The 21,705-nt window shown below is 37.7% G+C and overlaps 1 protein-coding gene across 1 annotated transcript in view; it reads right to left on the bottom strand.

Moving 5' to 3' along the window:
* The window catches only part of PSD3 (pleckstrin and Sec7 domain containing 3), a 569,820-nt gene that overhangs the window by 419,126 nt on the left and 128,989 nt on the right, over positions 1 to 21,705 (bottom strand). The window contains exon 2 of the mRNA XM_041753212.1: positions 13,490 to 13,598. Coding sequence (XP_041609146.1) covers positions 13,490 to 13,598 — 109 coding nt within the window. The remainder of the gene's footprint in view (positions 1 to 13,489; positions 13,599 to 21,705) is intronic.

Below are 21,705 nucleotides of genomic sequence, written 5' to 3'. Positions count from 1 at the left end.
GCCAATTTAATAAGGGCCAAGGATTGGTGAGCTAGTCTAATATATACTTGTGTATCATACTGTAAAATTATCTTTCTGCTTCCTATCATGGGTGGGAAAGAGGCTGGGAAGGGTAAAGGAAGGAGCAAACTAAATACAATGTGTCAAAGATAGAGGATTTACCAAAGGACTAGGCATAAAATAACAAACCAACTGTATCTGTGATGAAGACAAGAAAATAATACAACAGAAGACCCTAGAGTTAGTGGATTTGTCATTTGTTACTTCAAACGTTTGTGATTTTCTACACCAACCCACTTTTTTCCTAAAGCAATGTCTCCTAGCTTTCCTGGGTCCCGGGTCCAGATGCAATGAATAGGGTTAGGTTGCAATGCTACTTTGTTTGCATCCTGCCTTCCAGGAATTCTGTGTGAATGGGGAGGCGGTCAACACAATCAATAAGATGCTCCACATTTACCCAAAACCTTCCATCATTAAGAATTATTCAGCTTCCTTCTCACACCAAAAGCAAAGGAAGGAAACCAAGGAAAAAAGGGAAAAACAATTTAAAGATCATGAGGAAACATTAAGGGAAATAAATGACAGCCTCAGAAGGAAAAATCTACATTTAATGGGGTTCCAGAGGGCACCAACAGGGACAGAGAACCAGAAAGTGTATTTGAACAAATCATAGCTGAGAACTTCCCTAACCTGGGGAAGGAAACAGGCATTCAGATCCAGGAGACAGAGATATCCCCCTAAAATCAATAAAAGCCATTCAACACCCCAATATTTAATAGTGAAAATTGCAAATTCTAAAGATAAAGAGAAGATCCTTAAAGCAGCCAGAGACGAGAGATACCTAACCTTTATGGGGAGAAGTATTAGGTTAACAGCAGACCTTTCCACAAAGACCTGGCAGGCCAGAAAGGGCTGCCAGGATATATTCAGGCTCCTAAATGAGAAGAACATGCAGCCAAGAATACTTGATCCAGCAAGGCTCTAATTCAGAATAGAAGGAGAGATAAAGACCTTCCAAGATAGGCAGAAACTGAAAAGAATATGTGACCACCAAAACAGCTCTGCAAGAAATATTAACGGGGACACTTTAAAAATAAAAGAGGAAGTCCAAGGAAACAATCCACAAAAACAGGGACTGAGTAAGTACTATGATGACACTAAATTCGTATCTTTCAATAGTAACTCTGAACGTGAATGGGCTTAACGATCCCCTCAAAAGGCACAGGGCTTCAGACCCATCTATTTGCTGTCTACCAGAGACTCATTTTAGACCTAAGGACACCTACAGCCTGAAAATAAAAGGTTGCAGAACCATTTACCATTCAAATGCTCCTCAAAAGAAAGCAGGTGTAGCCACCCTAATATCAGACAAGTTAAAGTTTATCCCAAAGACTGTAGTCTTTGATGAAGAGATGAAGAGGGACACTATATCAGACTTAAAGGACCTATCCAACAAGAGGAACTAACAATCATGAATATTTATGCCTCGAATGTGGGAGCTGCCAAGTATATCAATCTCTTAAAAACCAAAGTTAAGACAAACACAGACAGGATTTTTTTTTTAAGATAGATTTATTTATTTATTTATTTATTTATTTATTTATGTATGTATGTATGTATGTATGTATGTATGTATGTATGTATGTTAGACATAGAGAGGGAGAGAGAGAGAGGCAGAGACACAGGCAGAGGGAAAAGTAGGCTCCATACTGGGAGCCCGATGCAGGACTCAATCCCGGGACTCCAGGATTGTGCCCTGAGACAAAGGCAGGGGCCAAACAGCCGAGCTACCGTGGGATCCCCAAGACAAAATTAGATAATAATACGCTAATACTGGGAGACTTGAACACAGCACTTTCTGTAATTGACAGATCTTCTCAGCACAACATCTCCAAAGAAACAAGAGCTTTCAATGATACACTAGACCAGATGGATTTTACAGATATTTACAGAACTTTATATCCAAATACAACTGAATACACATTCTTCTCAAGTGCACATGGAACCTTCTCCAGAATAGACCACATACTGAGTACCAAATTAGGTCTTAACCGACACCAAAAGATTGGGATTGTCCCCCACGTTTTTTCAGACCATAATACTTTGAAACTAGAACTAAACCACAAGAAGAAGTTTGGAAGGAATTCAAACACGTGGAGATTAAATACCATCCTGCTAAAAGATGAAAGGGTCAACCAGGAAATTAGGGAAGAATTAAAAAGATTCATGGAAACTAATGAGAATGAAGATACAACCGTTCAAAATCTTTGGGAAACACCAAAGCAGTCCTAAAGGGGAAATACTTGGCAATACAAGCATCCATCCAAAAACTGGTAAGAACTCAAATACAAAAGCTAAACTTGCACCTAAAGGAGCTGTAGAAAGAACAGCAAATAGATCCTACACCCAGCAGAAGACTGTTAATAAAGATTCGACAAAACTCAATGAAATAGAGACCAGAAGAACTGTGGAACAGATCAACAAAACCAGGAGTTGGTTCTTTGAAAGAATTAATAATATAGATAAACCATTAGCAGCCTTAATCAAAAACAAATGAGAAAAGACTCTAATCAATAAAATCATGAATGAAAAAGATCACCACCAATACCAAGGAAATACAAACGATTGTAATAACTTATTATGAGGAGCTATCTGCCAATAAATTAGGCAATCTAGAAGAAATGGACGTATTTCTGGAAAACCACAAGCTACCAAACTCGAACGGGAAGAAATTGAAAACCTGAACAGGCCGATAACCAGGGAGGAAAATGAAACAGTCATCAAAAACCTCCCAAGACTCAAAAGTCTAGAGCCAGATGGCTTCCCAGGGGAATTCTATCAAACGTTTAAAGAAGAAACCACACCTATTCTACTAAAGCTGTTCCGAAAGATAGAAAGAGATGGAGTACTTCCAAACTCATTCTATGAGGCCTGCATCACCTTAATTCCTAAACCAGACAAAGACCCCACCAAAAAGGAGAATTATAGACCAATATCCCTGATGAACACAGATGCAAAAATTCTCAACAAGATACTAGCCAATAGGATCCAACAACACATTAAGATTATTCATCATGATCAAGTGGGATTTATCCCCAGGATGCAAGGCTGGTTCACACTCATAAAGCAATCACTGTGATAGATCATATCAACACGAGAAAAAACAAGAACCATAGGATCCTCTCAAAAGATGCAGAGAAAGCATTTGACAAAATACAGCATCCATTCCTGCTCAAAACTCTTCAGAGTGTAGGGATAGAGGGAACATTCCTCAACATCTTAAAAGCCATCTACGAAAAGCCCACAACAAATATCATTCTCAGTGGGGAAACACTAGGAGCTGTTCCCCTAAGATCGGGAACACGACAGGGATGTCCACTCTCACCACTGCTATTCAACACAGAACATAGGGCATAGAAGCCCTAGCCTCAGCAATCAGTCAACAAAAAGAAATAAAAGGCATTCAAATTGGCAAAGAGGAAGTCAAACTCTCCCTCTTTGCCGATGACATGATACTGTACCTAGAAAACCCAAAAGACTCCACCCCAAAATTGCTAGAACTCATACAGCAATTTGGCAGTGTGGCAGGATACAAAATCAATGCCCAGAAATCAATGGCATTTCTATACACTAATAATGAGACTGAAGAAAGAGAAATTAAGGAGTCAATCCCATTTACTACTGTTACCCAAAAGCATAAGATACCTAGGTATAAACCTAACCAAAGAGGTAAAGGATCTACACCCTAAAAACTACAGAACACTTCTGAAAGCAACTGAGGAAGACACAAAGAGATGGAAATTTATTCCATGCTCATGGATTGGTAGAATTAATGTTGTGAAAATGTCAATGCTACCGAGGGCAATTTACACATTTAATGCAATCCCTATCCAAATACCATGGACTTTCTTCAGAGAGTTGGAATAAATCATCTTAAGATTTGTGTGAAATCAGAAAAGACCCCAAATAGCCAGGGGAATTTTAAAAAAGAAAACCACAGCCAGGGGCATCATAATGCCGGATTTCAGGTTGTACTACAAAGCTGTCGTCATCAAGACGTGTGGTACTGGCACAAAAACAGACACATAGATCAATGGAACAGAAGACACACAGATCAACTCCACCTCTTTTAATCCAGAGGTGGACCCTCAACTTTATGGTCAACTAATATTCAACAAAGTAGGAAAAACTATCCACTGGAAAAGACAGTCTCTTCAATAAACGGTGCTGGGAAAATTGGACATCCACATGCAGAAGAATGAAACTGGACCATTCTCTTACACCAGACACAAAGATAAACTCAAAATGGATGAAAGATCTAACTGTGAGGCAAGAATCTATCAGAATCCTAGAGGAGAACACAGCAACACTATTTTTGAACATGGCCACAGCAACTTCTTGCAAGATACAACCATAAAGACAAGGGAAACAAAAGCAAAAATGAATTATTGGGACTTAAGATAAAAAGCTTCTGCACAGCAAAAGAACAGTCAATAAAACTAAAAGACGTCCTACAGAGTGGGAGAAGATATTTGCAAATGACGTATCAGATAAAGGGCTAGTATCCAAGATCTGTAAGAACTTACTAAACTCAACAGCAAAGAAACAATCTAATCATGAAATGGGCAAAAGACATGAAGAGAAATCTCACAGAGGAAGACATGGACATGGCCAACATGCACATGAGAAAATGCTCTGCATCACTTGCCATCAGGGAAATACAAATCAAAACCACAATGAGATACCACCTCACACCAGTGAGAATGGGGAAAATTAACAAGGCAGGAAACCACAAATATTGGAGAGGATGCGGAGAAAAGGGAACCCTCTTACACTGTTGGTGGGAATGTGAACTGGTGCAGCCACTCTGGAAAACTGTGTGGAGGTTCCTCAAAGAGTTAAAAATAGACCTGCCCTATGACCCAGCAATTGCACTGCTGGGGATTTACCCCAAAGATACAGATGCAATGAAAACTTCAGGACACCCGCACCCCGATATTTATAGCAGCAAAGTCCACAATAGCCAAACTGTGGAAGGAGCCTCGGTGTCCATGGAAAGATGAATGGATAAAGAAGATGTGGTTTATGTATACAATGGAATATTACTCAGCCATTAGAAACGACAAATACCCACCATTTGCTTCAACGTGAATGGAACTGTAGGGTATTATGCTGAGTGAAATAAGTCAATCAGAGAAGGACAAACATTATATGGTTTCATTCATTTGGGGAATATAAATAATAGTGAAAGGGAATAGAAGAGAAGGGAGAAGAAATGGGTAGGAAATATCAGAAAGGGAGACAGAACATAAAGACTCCTAACTCTGGGAAACGAACTAGGGGTGGTGGAAGGGGAGGAGGGCGGGGGGTGGGGTTGAATGGGTGACAGGCCCTGAGGGAGGCACTTGATGGGATGAGCACTGGGTGTTATTCTGTATGTTGGCAAACTGAACACCAATAAAAAATAAATTTATTATTAAAAAAAAGAAGAGAGTAGATCTTCAATATGTGCTTAGAGAGTAGATCTTAAATATGCTCACCACAAACAAAAAAAGAAGAGAAAGAAATAGTGACTATGTGACATATACATGTGCTAACTAAACTTAATACGGTAATCACTACACAATATATTTATACATCAAGTCATCATATTATATACCTTAAAATTACACAATGCTGTCAATTATGTCAATAAAACTGGAAAAAAAGAAACATTCAGGCTTCTGGGTTACTATGACAGACAAGGATACAAGTTTGCCTCCTCTCATTTTCTAAGTCCTATTAAAATGAAAACAGGGACGCCTGGGTGGCTCAGTGGTTGAACATCTGCCTGCGATTCAGGGCACGATCCTGGGTCTGGGGGATCAAGTCTCACATTGGGTTCCCCACAGGGGGCCTGGTTCTCGCTCTGCCTATGTCTCTGCCTCTCTCGCTCTGTGTCTCTCATGAATAAATATATAAAATCTTTTTAAAAAAATAAATAAAATGAAAGCAAATTTCAAAAGAAAATAAATTTGTTAACAATGCTGAGAAAAAGAGGAAAATTATTAAGCCAGAAATTTTAATGAGTTTTTCAGACTGAAAAGGATAGGGTTATAATCACAGGTAAAATAAAGCAGAAATCACAACCAAGACCTTAACCCAGAAGGATTCAGATAAAGCCCATAGAAACAAAAAGCCCAGGGTTGACAGGTGTCCATACCCAGAATGGGAAGAAGAATAGATGTCACTCTGATTAACTGAAGAATTATCTATAAAACAGCTTCCCATGTTAGACCCTCTCCCACCATCCTCCCTACCTAGAGGCTTGGTGGTCTCTAAGCACTTAGCCTGATTATAGCAGGCAGCCCACTGGCCTACCCCATACCAGTTGACAAATCTCAACTCATCAAGATTCTTCTCAGCCCTCTCTATTTACAAGAAAGAGGCCTGCTGGGGATGCACTCCACACATACAGAGAAATTCTAGGTATCTATCTTTGGGTACTCAGTCTTTTAATTCATGCCATATGGATGGGAAAAGAATAACTCCAACAGACATTTGAGGAAAGACAGCAGCTTCCAAGAGAAGTTCCAAAATTTAATAAAATAGAACTGACTCTGGATGAAGTAGAAATTATATGAACAGAAGGTAATCTTAAAAAACAAATATGATTAATTCTTTAGAGATTCAACTTAAAATGGATACATAAAAGAAGAGATTACAATGAAAATTGAGTGATCAGAGAATGAGAAACAGCTTTTGAAATTATAAATAAAATTATCAAAGTGAAATTTTTGATAAAAAATTACAAAGTAAAATTTTTAAATTTTATTAGAAAGAATATAAGGTAATATTTTAAAATAGAGAAAAAATAAGAGACACTGACCATTAACCAAATCCTAGCAAACCAACATCCATGTAATAGGATTTTTTTTTTTTTGTAACAGGAATTTTGAAGTAAAAACCATCAAAAAAGTGGAGAGGGAATAAAAAAAGAAAAAATAGAACAAATGTTTCCAGAGCTACAGAAAAATACAACTGAAAGAGCTCAACAGGTGTCATGTATAAAGTACAATGAAAGATTCACGCCTCCTGACACATCAGAGGACAGTGGTAAAAAGAACACTTAAAAGTTTCCAAAGAGAAAGAGCAGATGGCATATAAAGGAGCAAGCATCAGAATGACATCAGTACCAATGGGTGCAACAGAAAGTGAAGCAGTAACATCAGACTTTTTAAAGGAACCTAGACATTCACTCTGGAAAAAAACAACAAAGCATAAAAACAGGATAGTCATTTTCTGACATACAAAGCTGAGAAATATTACCAATCCCAGAACTTCTCCAAAAGTATTACTAAAGGTTAAAGGATATACTCCAGCAAAAAAAAAAAAAAAAGATTCCAAGAATGAAATGTGGAATCCAAGAAGTAGTAAGTACATCTAATCAAGAATGCAATAAACAAAAACAAAAAAAAAAAAATTCCATTAGGGACGCCTGGGTGGCTCAGTGGTTGAGCATCTGCCTTTGGCTCAGGGTGTGATCCCAGGTCCTGGGATCGAGTCCCTCATCGGGCTCCCCACAGGGAGCTTGCTTCTACCTCTGCCTGTGTCTCTGCCTCTCTCTGTGTCTCTCATGAATAAATAAAATCTTTTTTAAAAAATTCTGTTAAAATCTAAGTAGAACAGCTGGATAAAGGCCTAGAAAACTTTTGGCACAAATTAGCACAAGTTGTCAGAAGGTTCTAAGGATGTGTTCAAGATGAAAATGAATGACCTGTTACAAATAATACAGATATACCTAGTGATAAAGTGAAGACATAACAACTGATGAATAAACTATAACAATCTGTTGGCCCCGCCCCTCACTCTTTTCTCCCTCCTGCTCTGGTCAACTGTATACCCATGAACGGCAGGCTGTCGACACAAGATCTACTTCTGTTTCACATCAGATCCAACCATGTTAACATTCTGCTAATGCTGGTGCTGGTTTTAAATTCTTAGAGTCAATGTGTAGCAAAACACAAAAGATTTTGTCATATTACAGAACAGAAGATTGTGCCATCAGTTCCTGTAGAAGTAAAGGTGAGCTGGATGGAGGCTTAGCATGGGGAAGGGGGAGACAGAAGGGGAAATGCAGAGGTGCTGCATTCTCATTTTATAGAAGGTTGTGAGATGACTTTTTAGAACAGATGGCTGAAGAAACAAAGTTTGAAATATTAATATTTGTAACCAAGTAAATAATAAAAACACAACTTTTGTTATGGGGGATGGGTAGAATATAATATGAGCCAAATTTCTGATTTTTCATATTATAGAATTAATATTTTTTAATAATACGTTTCAAGTAGATAAGAAATACAGATGTAAGCATATTATCTATGAGGCAATTATACTAAAAGCTTTTTTAAAAAGGAAAAGAAAAAAAGTTGAATAAAAAAGCAATAATGAGTCAAAACAGCAATCACTGCCACTGGGAAGAATAACTGGAGGAGACTGTGGTGGGGTCCTCACTTGGAACAGTGAGGGGTAGGGCTCCCAGGGTTTAGAGAGAGATTGGGAGACCCATGTTGGCAGCATGCCTCAAGGAAGGGAATGGAGAGTGGTACAGAAGGTGACTCTCGTTTCTGGCCATGCATGACTGGGTAAAAGTTATAGGTTTCAGATTATACACACATATCATTTGGATAATTTTGCTCATTACTCTAGTCCCAAAACCTATAACAATGTCTGCTACAGAGTAACCACTCATATATTTACTGAACAAGGAAGAAACAAGAAAAGAAGAAACATTTGTGCACTCTAGGGTATGGAACATACAAACAAAAAAATCAGAACTGGGGCACCTGGGTGGCTCAGTGGTTGAGCGTCTGCCTTTGGCTCAGGGCTTGATCCTGGAGTCCTGGGATCGAGTACCACATCAGGCTCCCTGCATGGAACCTGCTTCCCCTTCTGCCTGTGTCTCTGCCTCTCTCTTTCTGTGTCTCATGAATAAGTAAATAAAATCTTTAGAAAAAACGAGAACTTTACCAAAATGAGACCATATTGCTGGGAATTACGGATGTTCTTCTCTTCTCCTTCTTTTCACTTCTCTATAGATAACATTTGATAAGCAGGGGGGATGCGGGCTTCAAAAAAGAGTTCATCAGCCCCCACCAAATGTAAACTTAATAATGTGCACCTAATCCCACATTGTGGAATTTTTTTTATTCCCCTATCTACATATTTTTTTATTTTCTGTAATGTTGTATTTGGTTCATGTTCAAATATGTGTTCTCTACTTCATACTTTGTTCTTTCATCATAATGGTTTCTTTCCCCTCTTTTATCTTTTAAACAAACCAATTTTACAATTTCAAAATATTCTACTGCCTCTAGTTCTTTGGGTCTTGATTCCCTATTTGTTGTGCATCTAGGGACTTCCCTTCCTTCCATGCAAGTTCCTTCCTTTTTGCAATTTATACCATTTTATTGTGAGTTGATCAATGTTATGGATTATGGACTTATTTATTAATATGAGTTTTCTATGTCCTGAGCTGTGAAATGATTTCTCAGTGGCTTTGCATTTACTTTGGGAATAATTTGTGGGTTTTCCCCAGTCTGTGAATGGAGTGGGGAGACCAACAGGGGAGCTCTCATGCTCTACCACTGGCCAACTGCAGACCTCAACATGAAGGGAGGCACTGTGGTTTCACAACAGGAAAAAGCTTACTTCGTGATTCCAGTGGGAAAAAGGAAGAATTTCTCATTGGCCAGCAATAAGCTCAGCCAATAATGCCACAACTCAACCAATGAGAAATGTCACCACCTTAAACTCTCACTGTCTTCCAATAGACTTTTGTTAAAAGCAGCCCCTTCCAACTTCCTTTCTCTCTATAAAGTAAGGTTCCTCTCCTTTGATCTGCTGTTTTACCATAGTTTGCGTGTCCCAAACTGCAATCGCTCTACTATTCCTGAATAAGCTGATTTGCTAGTAAAGTTAAGAGGCTCTTTTACTTTTAAGGTTAACAGTCGAACACCAGTTTTGTGTCCATTTCTAGATATCATGTGAAGATACACCTGGATCTCTACCCCATCTGTACTGCAGCCTTGGATTTCATTCCATGTGAGTGATGTTTCCCCCCTCAGAGCTCTGGAAAACCAATATCAATCCCCAGGCCCCTCACCTCCTCTCTGATCTCCATCTCATTCTAAAGCATCTAAACTATGTATCCATGGGCAAGTTCTTTAAGATTTCTGAGGTGCATTTCTTTACCTACTTACCTTAAAAAGTCTATAGATCAATAAAGAATACAGGAGTAAGATTTTGTCAACTTCTAAGAGTTAATATAAGAAGTTGACTCCCCTTCTAGCATCCTATAGGCCCTTTTACTTCCTCACACACTTCCATAAGTCCCTTTTCTCCCTATAAGTTAAGGAACAGAGTCTTAGTTTTCTTCAAAGACTTTCTCAAATATTTTTTCCTTCCAGATTGTGACCAAAAGAAAGACCAACCAACCATGGTCATTTGATACTGACTTACAAACACATAAAAAAATATGCTTTCCCAAAATGAAGCCACCCTCCTGTTAAACTATATGTTATTTGACTAGTTTAGAAAAGCCGTGCTGGTCATCAAAGTGTGGCAACCTACAGGGGAAAACTGAAAGGCACTGCCACCCAAACACTAATTAATATAGGCCTTATGGCTAGCCCAGGTGAGGCTCCTATGATACCTCTTTTTATCTCTTTGAAGTTCAATGCAGCTCACACATATTCCAACAGCTGATTGGAATGGAAAAGGGGAACCTACCTCTGGTAGCTCACAGCCTCATTAAGTCACATCACAACTCGTGTCACACATAGCTCAGAGCCTCTCAACAAGTACCAACCACTGCTCTAGCCCTTGAGAAGCTCCTGAAAGCTGCAGCTCCAGGAAGCAGAGGGAACACAGAAACCAGAGAAGCACAGTTATCTGTTTCCTTTCACTATACTGATGGGCAGATAATGAGAATCTTGATCTTAATCTCAAGCCAAAGGATTCTTCCCACTATTCACATGTTCTCCTGTATCCCATCCAACACCCTAAGCCTTTCATTTATTCAAAATCCCCACAGTAAGCTACAGTTGGCAAATAATCTTGACTTGTTTTCCCTGGAACCTCCCACCTACAACTCCTGTTAAATCCCTGCTCAATGGCAAAGTCTAAGCCTTCTCTTGTTGTAGCAGCACCACTTTCCTTGGGCCTGACTGGGGATCACAAACCAAGTGACTGTGCCTGATCTGAAAATGTCATTACTAGGGCTCTACCGCTCAAGCGACGACACCAGAGTATGACTGGGGATGCGTCCATTTCTCCAGCAGGCTGTTTCTGAAGCACCTAGTCTAAATCACTTATTAAATTCACTTTTTTTTAAGGAAAAAAAAATCTTTGTGGAAAGAGGTATGTCCATCAATCAAATTCAAATAAAACACTGTCCTATTCTCTCTACTACCTTACCCTACAGTCTTCTAAATTTGGGCAGTGTTTGGATGACAGATGACTAGTCTATGTAAAAAACTTCAATAGTGTTTTTGAAATGAAAAAAATATGCCATAAATTTTGTAAAGATATGAAAATATACATAAAGATATGAAAATGATCTTACAACCCTCCTGTGGTAAGCAACAGCTTCTGCTACTCTATTCCAATTTCCAGATCAATTCATCTAGATTTGCCACTTTCATGTGCACACCTGGATAAAATTCAAACTCTTTACCTTGCCGTAGAAGGCCCTACATGGTTTTGCATTTTGCCCCTTTTTAAATGATTATCTTGCTAAACTTCTCTCTTACTGATATGCTTTGTTAACCAACCAGGCTAGTCTCTTTCCCGTCCTTCAAACAATTTTTATTTTCTGCCACCATACCCTTACTCATATCATCCCTTCCAATCTGAAATGCCCTCCCCAAACGTCCTACTAATCAGAACACTAGTCATCCTTTACAAAAGAGTCCAACTTCTACTTGCTTCATGAAGTCACAGCTGACAGCAATCATTCCCTCCTCTAGTCACTTACAGAAATGTTACTCCCTGACCAAAGGAAAAGCTCCTAAAGGCAAAGAATTCTAACTTCTTTGCCCCTCACAGTGTCAAGTACAAGTGACTACACATAATAAGTGTTCTTTAAATATATCTATTCAATAAATACATGCATACTTTCACACTAGAAACAAATAATATTAACATTTTTACCAAGGCCAATAAAAATAGGTTTAAAATGTCATTAAAATTTCATTTTGATTTGCCTCAGGTATACAGGTATACTCAAAACCTGAATAAGGAAGAACCAAACTCACCCACCAAGTCAGAGAACTATGTAGACATTTGATACTATCTCTACATAGCGAAGTAAAAATAATTTTTTATCAAAGTCCAAAAAAAGCTTAATCAGCACAAAATCACAATGTGACAAGCAAAGATAAGGCTATGTCAAGGACTTTTAAATAGTCTTGGGTGAATCAGTATTCCCTGTCTGAGAAATAGTGAATAGATGATTAAGTGCCCCAACCTCAAGCCCAGAATAGTTAGGTATTTATGCTGAATGATAAATAGAAATTCGAGAACTTTAATGAAAGCAGAACGATTTTTAAAAAATAATCAAGCTGATTTATACTTCATTAGAGTCCTCAACTATTGAAATATCTAATAAGTATTCATTATTAAGATAAAAGAAATTATTAAACAGCTGCATGTGCACTACATTCTTGCTATCCCCAAATATTATGGGGTCCATTACATAATCCTATCTAACATGTAAGTCAAAAATGCAGTTATTATTTAATGTTTTTTCAACTAAACAACAGCTATATTAGGTCAGAATCCTTGACTACCCAAAACAAAAATCAGTGTCAGACAGTGATAAAATCGGGGAAAGTCAGGACTGTACATCTAAATCCCACCTTCAAAGGTCAGGGAAATGAGGATGAGGATTACAATAAATAATAACATCAGCAAACACTTTCATAGCACTTATTACATGCCACACATGGCTCTAAGATCTTCATAAAGGTCAATATACTTAAAACCTTAAGAGAACTTGGAGACATATGTAACTATTGTCTTTATAACATGTATAATCCCATTTTACAGGTGATAGCACTGACACACCAACAGATCAGCCTACTGAAAGTCACGAACCTCATAAACTACAAGGCTGGAGTTCAAATGCAGTACGTCTAGCTCCAGAGCCCAGGCTCCTAATTACAAGCAACATCCCTTCCGAGCTAACTCCCAACACACTGATAACCCCTTTATCACCTACTGAGTATTTCTCCACCCTCATTGCTGCCTTCCTACCCCTTTGAAACCTCCTCACTTTAATTATTCTTCAAAACAATCTTTCTAAGAAATACAGGATGTGATTCTTGTAGCCTGTTCTGGGTAATTTCAAATGAGTTCTTAGTTTGAAGAATTCTCAGTTTCTGATATTTGAAATTTCAGTAGCACTTCACATCTGTTACCTGAAGGGGGAGAGTCAGGAAACACTTACTAGTATTTGGAGGTTTCTCTTCAGATCTGCCAAATAAAAATTCATATTTGGCCTTGGCAACACTCTGGGAATGCGCTGATGCATTGTTAACCCAAACAAATGTCTCTGCCTGCAAAATTAAAACATAACAAGAACATCATTTAAAATATATCATAAAAAATACATCATAAAGCAAACCAAACACAAGAGAATGTTTAGGCAATAATGACATATCTACTTGACAGAATTCTACACAACCATTAAAAATGAAACATGAAAAATAGAACACAACAAAAAGCAAAATACAAGATGATCAATTCAAGATTGCAATTATAGAGAAAAATTCCCATACATATATAGGGGAATAAGAAAAATACAAAAACTCTGGCTTCATGGGGAGCAGAACTATGGTACAATATTTTTTTAATTGAAGTATATAGTTGATATACAACATATTAGTTTCAGGTATATAATAGTGATACAAAATGCTCATCACCATAAATGTCATTACCACCTGTCACCATACAAAGTTATTCCAACAATATTGACTATATTCCCTATTCTGTAATTTTTATTCTTGTGACTTACTTATTTGGAAGTTTGACCTCCTAACCCCCTTCACCTACCATCCTCCCAGCCCCCACCTCTCTAGCAACCACCAGTTTGTTCTCTACATTTATGTTCTCTGCACTCATCTGTATTTCTGAGTATGTTTGTTCACTGATTTGTTTTTTTAGATTCTATATATAAGTGAAATCATATGGTATTTGTCTTTCTTACTTATTTCACTTACATAATACATTCTAGGTCCATCCATGTTATCATAAATGGCAAGCTTTCCATCTTTTCTATGGCTGAGTATCATTCCCTCGTACATATATACCACATCTTATTAATCCATTCATCTGTGGATGGGTACTTGGGTTGCTTCCATATCTTGGCTATTGGAAGTAACACTGCAATAAACACAAGGGTGCATATATCTTTTCAAATCAGTGTTTCTGTTCTCTTCTTCCAGAAGTGGAATTCCTGGATTACACACTACTTCTATTTTTAATCTTTTGAGGAACCTCCAGTTTTTCATAGTAGCTGTACCAATTTACATTCCCACCAACAGTGCATGAGGGTTCCCTTTTCTCCACATTCTCATCAACACTGTTATTTCTTGTCTTTTTGATAATAGTCATTAGTCATTCTGACTGTATGAGGTGATATCTCGTGATTGTAATTCACATTTCTCTGATGAGTGATGTTGAACATAGGTTCATGTGTCTCTTGGCCATCTGTCTTCTTTTGGAAAAATGTCTATTTAGGTGCTTTGCCCAATTTTTAATCGATTATTTGGTTTTTTTTTCAAGTTGAGTTGGATGAGTTTCTTTGGATATTAATCCCTTATCAGATATGTCATTTGCAAATATCTTCTCCCTTTCAGTAGCTTTCCTTTTTGTTTTGTTCATTTCTTTTGCTGTGCAGAAGCTTTTTAAGTCTCAATAGTTGGTTTTTGCTTTTGTTTCCCTTGCCTGAGGAGACAGACCCAGAAAAATATTGCTAAAGGCAACGTCTGAGAGTTGACCGCCTATGTTTTCCTTCATGAGTTTTTTGGTTCTAGGTCTTATATTTTGGTCTTTCATCCATTTTGAGTTTATTTTTGTGTATGGTGTAAGAAAAGTGGTCCAGTTTCCCCAATACTATTTATTAAAAAGACTGTTTTCCCCAGTGTATTACCTCCTTTATCATAGATTTATTGATCATACAAGTGTGGGTTTACTTCTGAGCTATCTACCCTGTGTAACTGATGTACATGTCTATTTTTGTGCCCAGACAATACTGTTTTGAGTAACATACATAGCTTTGAAGTATATTCTGAAATCTGGATTGTGATACCTCTGACTTTGTGCTTCCATCTCAAAACTGTTTGGCCATTCAGGGTCCTTTATGGTTCCATATAAATTTAAGGATTGTTTGTTCCAGTTCTATGAAAAGTACTATTGGTATTTTGATAGGGATTGCACTGCATCTGTAGACTGTTTTGGGTTAGTATAGATATTTTAACAACATTAATTCTTCCATTCCATAACTGCAATATATCTTTTCATTTATTTGTGTCATCTTCAATTTCTTTCAACAATGTCTTCTAGTTTTCAGTACAGGTCTTTCACCTCCTTGGTTAAATTTATTCCTAAGTATTTTATTCTTTTTTATATTATTGTAAATAGGATCATTTTCCTAATTTCTTTCTGTTAGTTCATTATTACTGTACAGATGTTTGTATATTAATTTTGTATCCTGCGACTTTACTGAATTCATTTATCAGTACTAATAGTTTTTTAGTGGACTCTTTAGGTTTTCTATATGTAATACCATGTCATCTGCAAACAGTGATGTGTTACTTCTTCCTTACCAATCTGGATGCCTTTTATGTCTTTTTCTTGACTATATGCTGCAGCTAAGACTTCCAATACTATGTTGAATAAAAGTGACAAGAGTTGGCATCCTTGTCTGTTCCTACTCTTAAAGAAAAAGCTTTTGGCTTTTCACCATTGAATATGAGATCAGCTGCGGGTTGCTGGAATTTTTTTAATTAAATTCATGTTACTTCTCTGTAATTAGAAAACTGTATTTTATTTTTAGATGCATCATTTTCCAAATGATTACCATTACCCCACAGCACATAGCAGGAATATTTGTGCATGGGTTCTACTAAAATATGCCAACAAAAAGTAGTCTTTCCCCAGAAAGAGACCATATTTTTTATAATAAGGAACACCATTCAGCCAAACATGGGGCATAGAGCAGAAGTGCCAGTCATCCCATTTATACTAGTTGTCCTAGGGATCCCTGGGTGGTGCAGTGGTTTAACGCCTGCCTTTGGCCCAGGGCGCGATCCTGGAGACCCGGAATCGAATCCCACGTCGGGCTCCCGGTGATGGAGCCTGCTTCTCCCTCTGCCTATGTCTCTGCCTCTCTCTCTCTCTCTCTCTCTGACTATCATAAATAAATAAAAATTTAAAAAAATCTTTATACTAATTGTCCTAAATTTATTTATTTTAAAAATTTTATTTATTTATTCATGAGAGACACAGAGGGAGGCAAAGACATAGAGAGAGAGGGAGAAGCACGCTCCTCGCAGGAAGCCTGATGTAGGATCCCCAAACTGGGATCACGCCCTGAGCTGAAGGCAGATGCTTAACCACTGAGCCACCCAGGCATCCCACTAATTGTCCTAAATTTAAGCATCTGTCCCATTGTTCTTTGAAATTCCTTCAAGTCCTCTATTTGAAAGACTACAATGGTAACAGTGAAAGTGGTTCACATCATGGTTCTGAATTCCTATGACCTTCTTCCTGGCTGCTTTAGGCAACTGCCAAGAATCAGAAATGCCTCCTTTCTCTGGCCCAGGATAAATTAAAAATCAGTAACAAGGCAGAAGCTGGAAAACACAGAGAAACCTGACCTAGTTCAGTCAGGGAGCCATTCTTCTGCCACTTTACCCCAAATTCAAAAATCAACCAGGATCCAGACACTGCCCTCACTGGCTTCCACCCTTCCAGTCATGAGACACCTTCCTTTCTCATGTCTAAGTAGCATACTTGACCATTCACTTTGAGAGAAACACAAAGGGTTTTATTGGCAACCAGGAAATTACTTCAAAGAGGGAAATTTTATTATTTCTATTATATTCTTTGGAGGAGAAATGATTGACAGTAGTGAGAAGGCCCATGATGAAGTTCTGATTCACTCTATCACGCTACTGCAGACCAGTTCAATGAGCAGGCTTCTCTTTGTTCTTTAATACCAATATCAAAAAGCCAGTTGTACAATTTTGAGATAACAATTTATTTCTTAAAATAGCTCTACTATCACTTAATGTTCATAATGTGTAAAATTTATCTTTTTGGTAAAGGTGCATGCTCCTCTTGGAGTTACATGCTTGATAATTACAGGATCTTAATCATCCTTTTCCCCAGCACAGAGGAAATAGCAACATTTTGATGTATTTGGGGAGCTTCAGACTGGTAGAAGAGGAATATGGTGCCCTAATTTAGGTAGAGTGGTTAAGGAAGGCTTTCTGAGGAATGAATGCTTGCAGAGATGAGAACAATGAGAGGCTAGGGAGGGCCAGAAACCTCCATCTAAGCAGAGGGAGGGTCATACAGGATGACCTTAAGCATGAAAGGGTTAGACTACTGGAATGATTGAAAAGCCAACGTGACTACAGAATAGTGGGTAAATAGTGGGTAAATGGGAAAATTTAGTGATTGGCCAGGACAATAACACAGCAGAAAGTAACAGTAGAGAGGAGACAGGCACCAAATACACAAGGTGTGTAGGTCAAAGAAAGGTTTACTGGGAAGCCAGTAAAGGGTTTGTAATATACAGTGATTCACTAACATTTTTTTAAAAATCATTCATTTAAGCTTTTAAAAGAATATTGATTGTTATAGGAAAATGGACTGAAATGCATCAAAAGGAAGCAGGCAACAGTTAGGAGTCCAAGTTAGAGACTATGGAGGCTTAGAGTAGAACAATGAGGCTATGGAGGCTTAGAGTAGACTATGGAGGCTTAGAGTAGAACATTGGCTGAAGTAGATGAATTTTAAATATATTTTGTAAGTAGATTCTACATAAATTTTCTGATAAATTGGGATTTAAGGAATGAGAGAAAAGGAGAAATCAGGGATAATTATAATGAGTAACATTTGCTAATCACTTAGTCCTGGCAAATCACTGCTCTGATGCAGCAGAGAGAAACTTCTCATGTCCATATTGCTTCTATTTCCCTTGATACTGTGACCTACAGCTTAGAAACTTCTGCTTACTGTAACCTGCACATGGGCATGTTACAGCTAAGATTTGCAAAAACTGTTTTCCATCCAAAATCTACCTCACCCAGGGAGATAAGAAAGTATGTACAAAAATTACTATTCTCTGTTCAAGATTTACAGAATGACATGACCAGATTTCTGTATGCAAAGATCAACTGACCAAGGACAAAGAAGTTACACAACCTCCTTCAGGTATCTAGAGACATCAGTCACCTCTGGACTCCAACCCTCTCCCACTTCCCCCTCTTCCTAACATAAAAAATCTCAAATCTCACACCTGGGGAGATGGTTCTTTGGGACAATAGTCCTAGTCTACCATCAGTTCACTGGTTTTCTGAATAGAAGTGCTTTCCTTGCCCCAACATCTTGCCCTTAACTTACTGGTCTGTCATGTGGCCAGCAGAACAAGCTTGGACTGGGTGACGCTAATGCAATACATGGGGTATCTCATTTAACACTCAGAACCATCCTGTGAGGTGGGCAATACTATCACCCCACATTCAGAAAGAAGCAACGAGTGGGTAAGTTACTTGTCCAAGGTTATAAATTGTGGATTCAAATCATGAATCCAGAACCCATGACTCTCAGGAATTTGGCCTAAGCAACTGGGTCCATGTACTGAGACCAGGGAGACTGGAGAAGGGACATTATCAATAGCTTGGATTTGTGCTTCCAGGTGACCTCTTAAGGTCTCAGTAAAACAACAGAAAAGAAAATCCTAAAGACAAAATCCATTACTATGGTTCTAAAAAACAAGAAAAGATACCATCAATGAAGTACCAGTTTTAAGAAATTACAGAAAGATAATTTTTTGGCACAGTTTCAATTTAAAGCCTGAAAATTGTTCTCTAAAGGAACATTCCTCTTCAGCCCTTAAGGGTTCTTAACCTCAGTTCCATAATGGCCTATCAATAGAATTCTGGAAACCTGAAGTTCCTGAAGTGGGAAAAAAATTCCATCTTTATTTTCACTTACCTTAAGCTGAAATATAGCATTTTTTTCCAAATATGAATGTATGCAATGAACCACAGTATTATTATCAGTAGCTGCAACTTTGTTACCAATGGAAATCACAACCATTTTCACACCATAATGGTTACTGCAGATATCTTAAAACACAATTTACATTCATCCCTACTTTGAAATGATAGTAGCTACTAGATCCACCACTAAATTTAATTATGAATAAAGAAATGTATTACCATATCACAAATTTGTTTAATATTTTGTTAAATATAAATCATTAAACATCTGTTAAATACTATCACTGGTTTTCCTGAAGCTCCACGTATATTATTAAATGTACTTAGAAAGCATTATTCTGACAAGACATCCAGAGCATTACCAGACTGCCGAAAAGGGCGATGGCACAAAAGAAGAGACCTTGCTTTTTACTATAGAGAACAAAGTGATGGCTACCACAGAGGAGGTGGGTGGTGGGACCGGGGAAATACATGATGGGGATTAAAGAGTAGACTTATAATGAAATGAAATAAAAGAAAACAAATAAAAAAGAAGAGGCTCTGCTTCAATAGCACTGTTCCTCAATGTGCATCTCATCACCCATTAATGACCCGATCAGGTTTTTATATAAATAAATTTATACACACATATATATTTAAAAAAATAAAACTGAAAATACCAGACTATGATATCTTACTATTGCAGTAAGATAAGCATTGCTTTATAAAATTTCTAAGTTACTGTGTGCATGTGCACATGAACATGTGTGTGTGTGTGCGTGTATGTGTGTCAGAGCATGATGTAAAATGTGTATCTCATCGTAAATCACACTCAAACTGGTGCAAACACATTGCTCTAGAGAAGCTCTCAAACTTCAGCATGAATTAGCATCATCAACAGGCCTTGTTAAAACATGTACTTTGGATTCACCCAGAGTTTCTGTGTCAGTCGGTCTGGATGTTTGGCCTGAGAATTTGCATTTTCTAATAATGCTGCAGGCAGTGTGAATGCTGGTGCTCCAGGGATTGAATTTTGTGAGCCACTGTCCTAGACCAATGTTTTTCATCCTTTCTTGTATATATGAATCATGTGGGAATCTTGTTAATATATAGATTAAGCAGGTCCGGTCCGGGGTGGTGCCTGAGATTCCTGAGACTCTGCATTCCTAAAAAAGTTCCTGGGAGATGCTCACTCCAGTTCACAGAGCACATCTGTACTACAGTTTGGAAGTAAAGTGGTGTTCGAAGTATATTCAGACTGTAGAGAAGAGAAATATTTTTTAAAGGGATGCTTTACCCAGAATTAAATACACTAAAAAGTTCCACTCTGATAAAGCACCCTACACTATGACAATTATGAGGGATCCTAAAACCCAACTTTCAAACCTGAATCAAAGCATTAACATTCCTCCACCTTGCCTAGTGAAATAAAATTCATTCTACCTACATTAATTTTATATATATATAAAATTATATATATCAATATATATATATACTTTATTCCCATGCCAAGTGTTATAAACAAGTACCCATCTCTACAATAATTTTTGCAGGTCTCTGAAAAATCGTATTTGAAATGAGCAACTTGAAGGAAGCCCCATATAATTCAGTCCACATTTCCCTCTGTATTACTAATTGAATAAAATAGATCTTTTATTTTTATCAGTCATTTAGAAACATAAATTGCATTAAGAAGTATGGGATATGAAGTAACATTAGCAAATGGACTGTTAGATGATCTAGACTTTAATCCCACCAGGAATTTCCACTCAATCTCACACTAACGCTTATCTTTGGACTTTAGCTTCTCTGTTGATAAAGAATGTTATTCATATTTATCTCTAAAATCCCTTCAAATTCTGAAGCACAAAGATTCTTCATACTTCTGAGCCACCTTCACAAATATTACATTAAGGAGGAATAACACAAATCCCCTGTGATAACATTACAATGACATGATTATCAAAACAGGCCCAGCATTTAAAGATGCGAGTCCACTGTTACATGGACAGGACAAATAAAATCTCAATCTTACTTTTTATATAGCTTTTCAAATTTGCAAAGAATTTTCTATTACATTATCCAACTCTCGGGATGTTGCTGAATCACCGATCTTAGACACATGAGAAACACATGATGTAAAATAATTCTTCTAATTGTCTAGCTACAAAACATCAAGAGGAGAAGCCGAAAGCAGCATGCAAATTTTAGATGTAAAAGCAGTTTGATTTGGGAGGAGACCGATGCGGCCAGAGGAAGAGAAGGGTGGAATAGGGGCTGAGAGCAGAGTTTGAGGAGGGTGTTGTATGTTCTTTCATTTCCTTATCATTTCAATTTCACCGTGGGGTTCAGAGGATATGAGAGCCTCCTAGTCAGTTAGAGCTGAGTATTATAAATGCTTTAAGCCAGAGATGATTAAAAGCTAAAATAAAGTATTTTATTTTAAAAA

The sequence above is a fragment of the Vulpes lagopus genome, chromosome 4, assembly GCF_018345385.1.
Source record: "Vulpes lagopus strain Blue_001 chromosome 4, ASM1834538v1, whole genome shotgun sequence".
NCBI lineage: Eukaryota > Metazoa > Chordata > Mammalia > Carnivora > Canidae > Vulpes > Vulpes lagopus.
The sequence above is the reverse complement of the archived record's forward strand: the minus strand, read 5'-3'. Positions and strand labels throughout refer to the sequence as shown.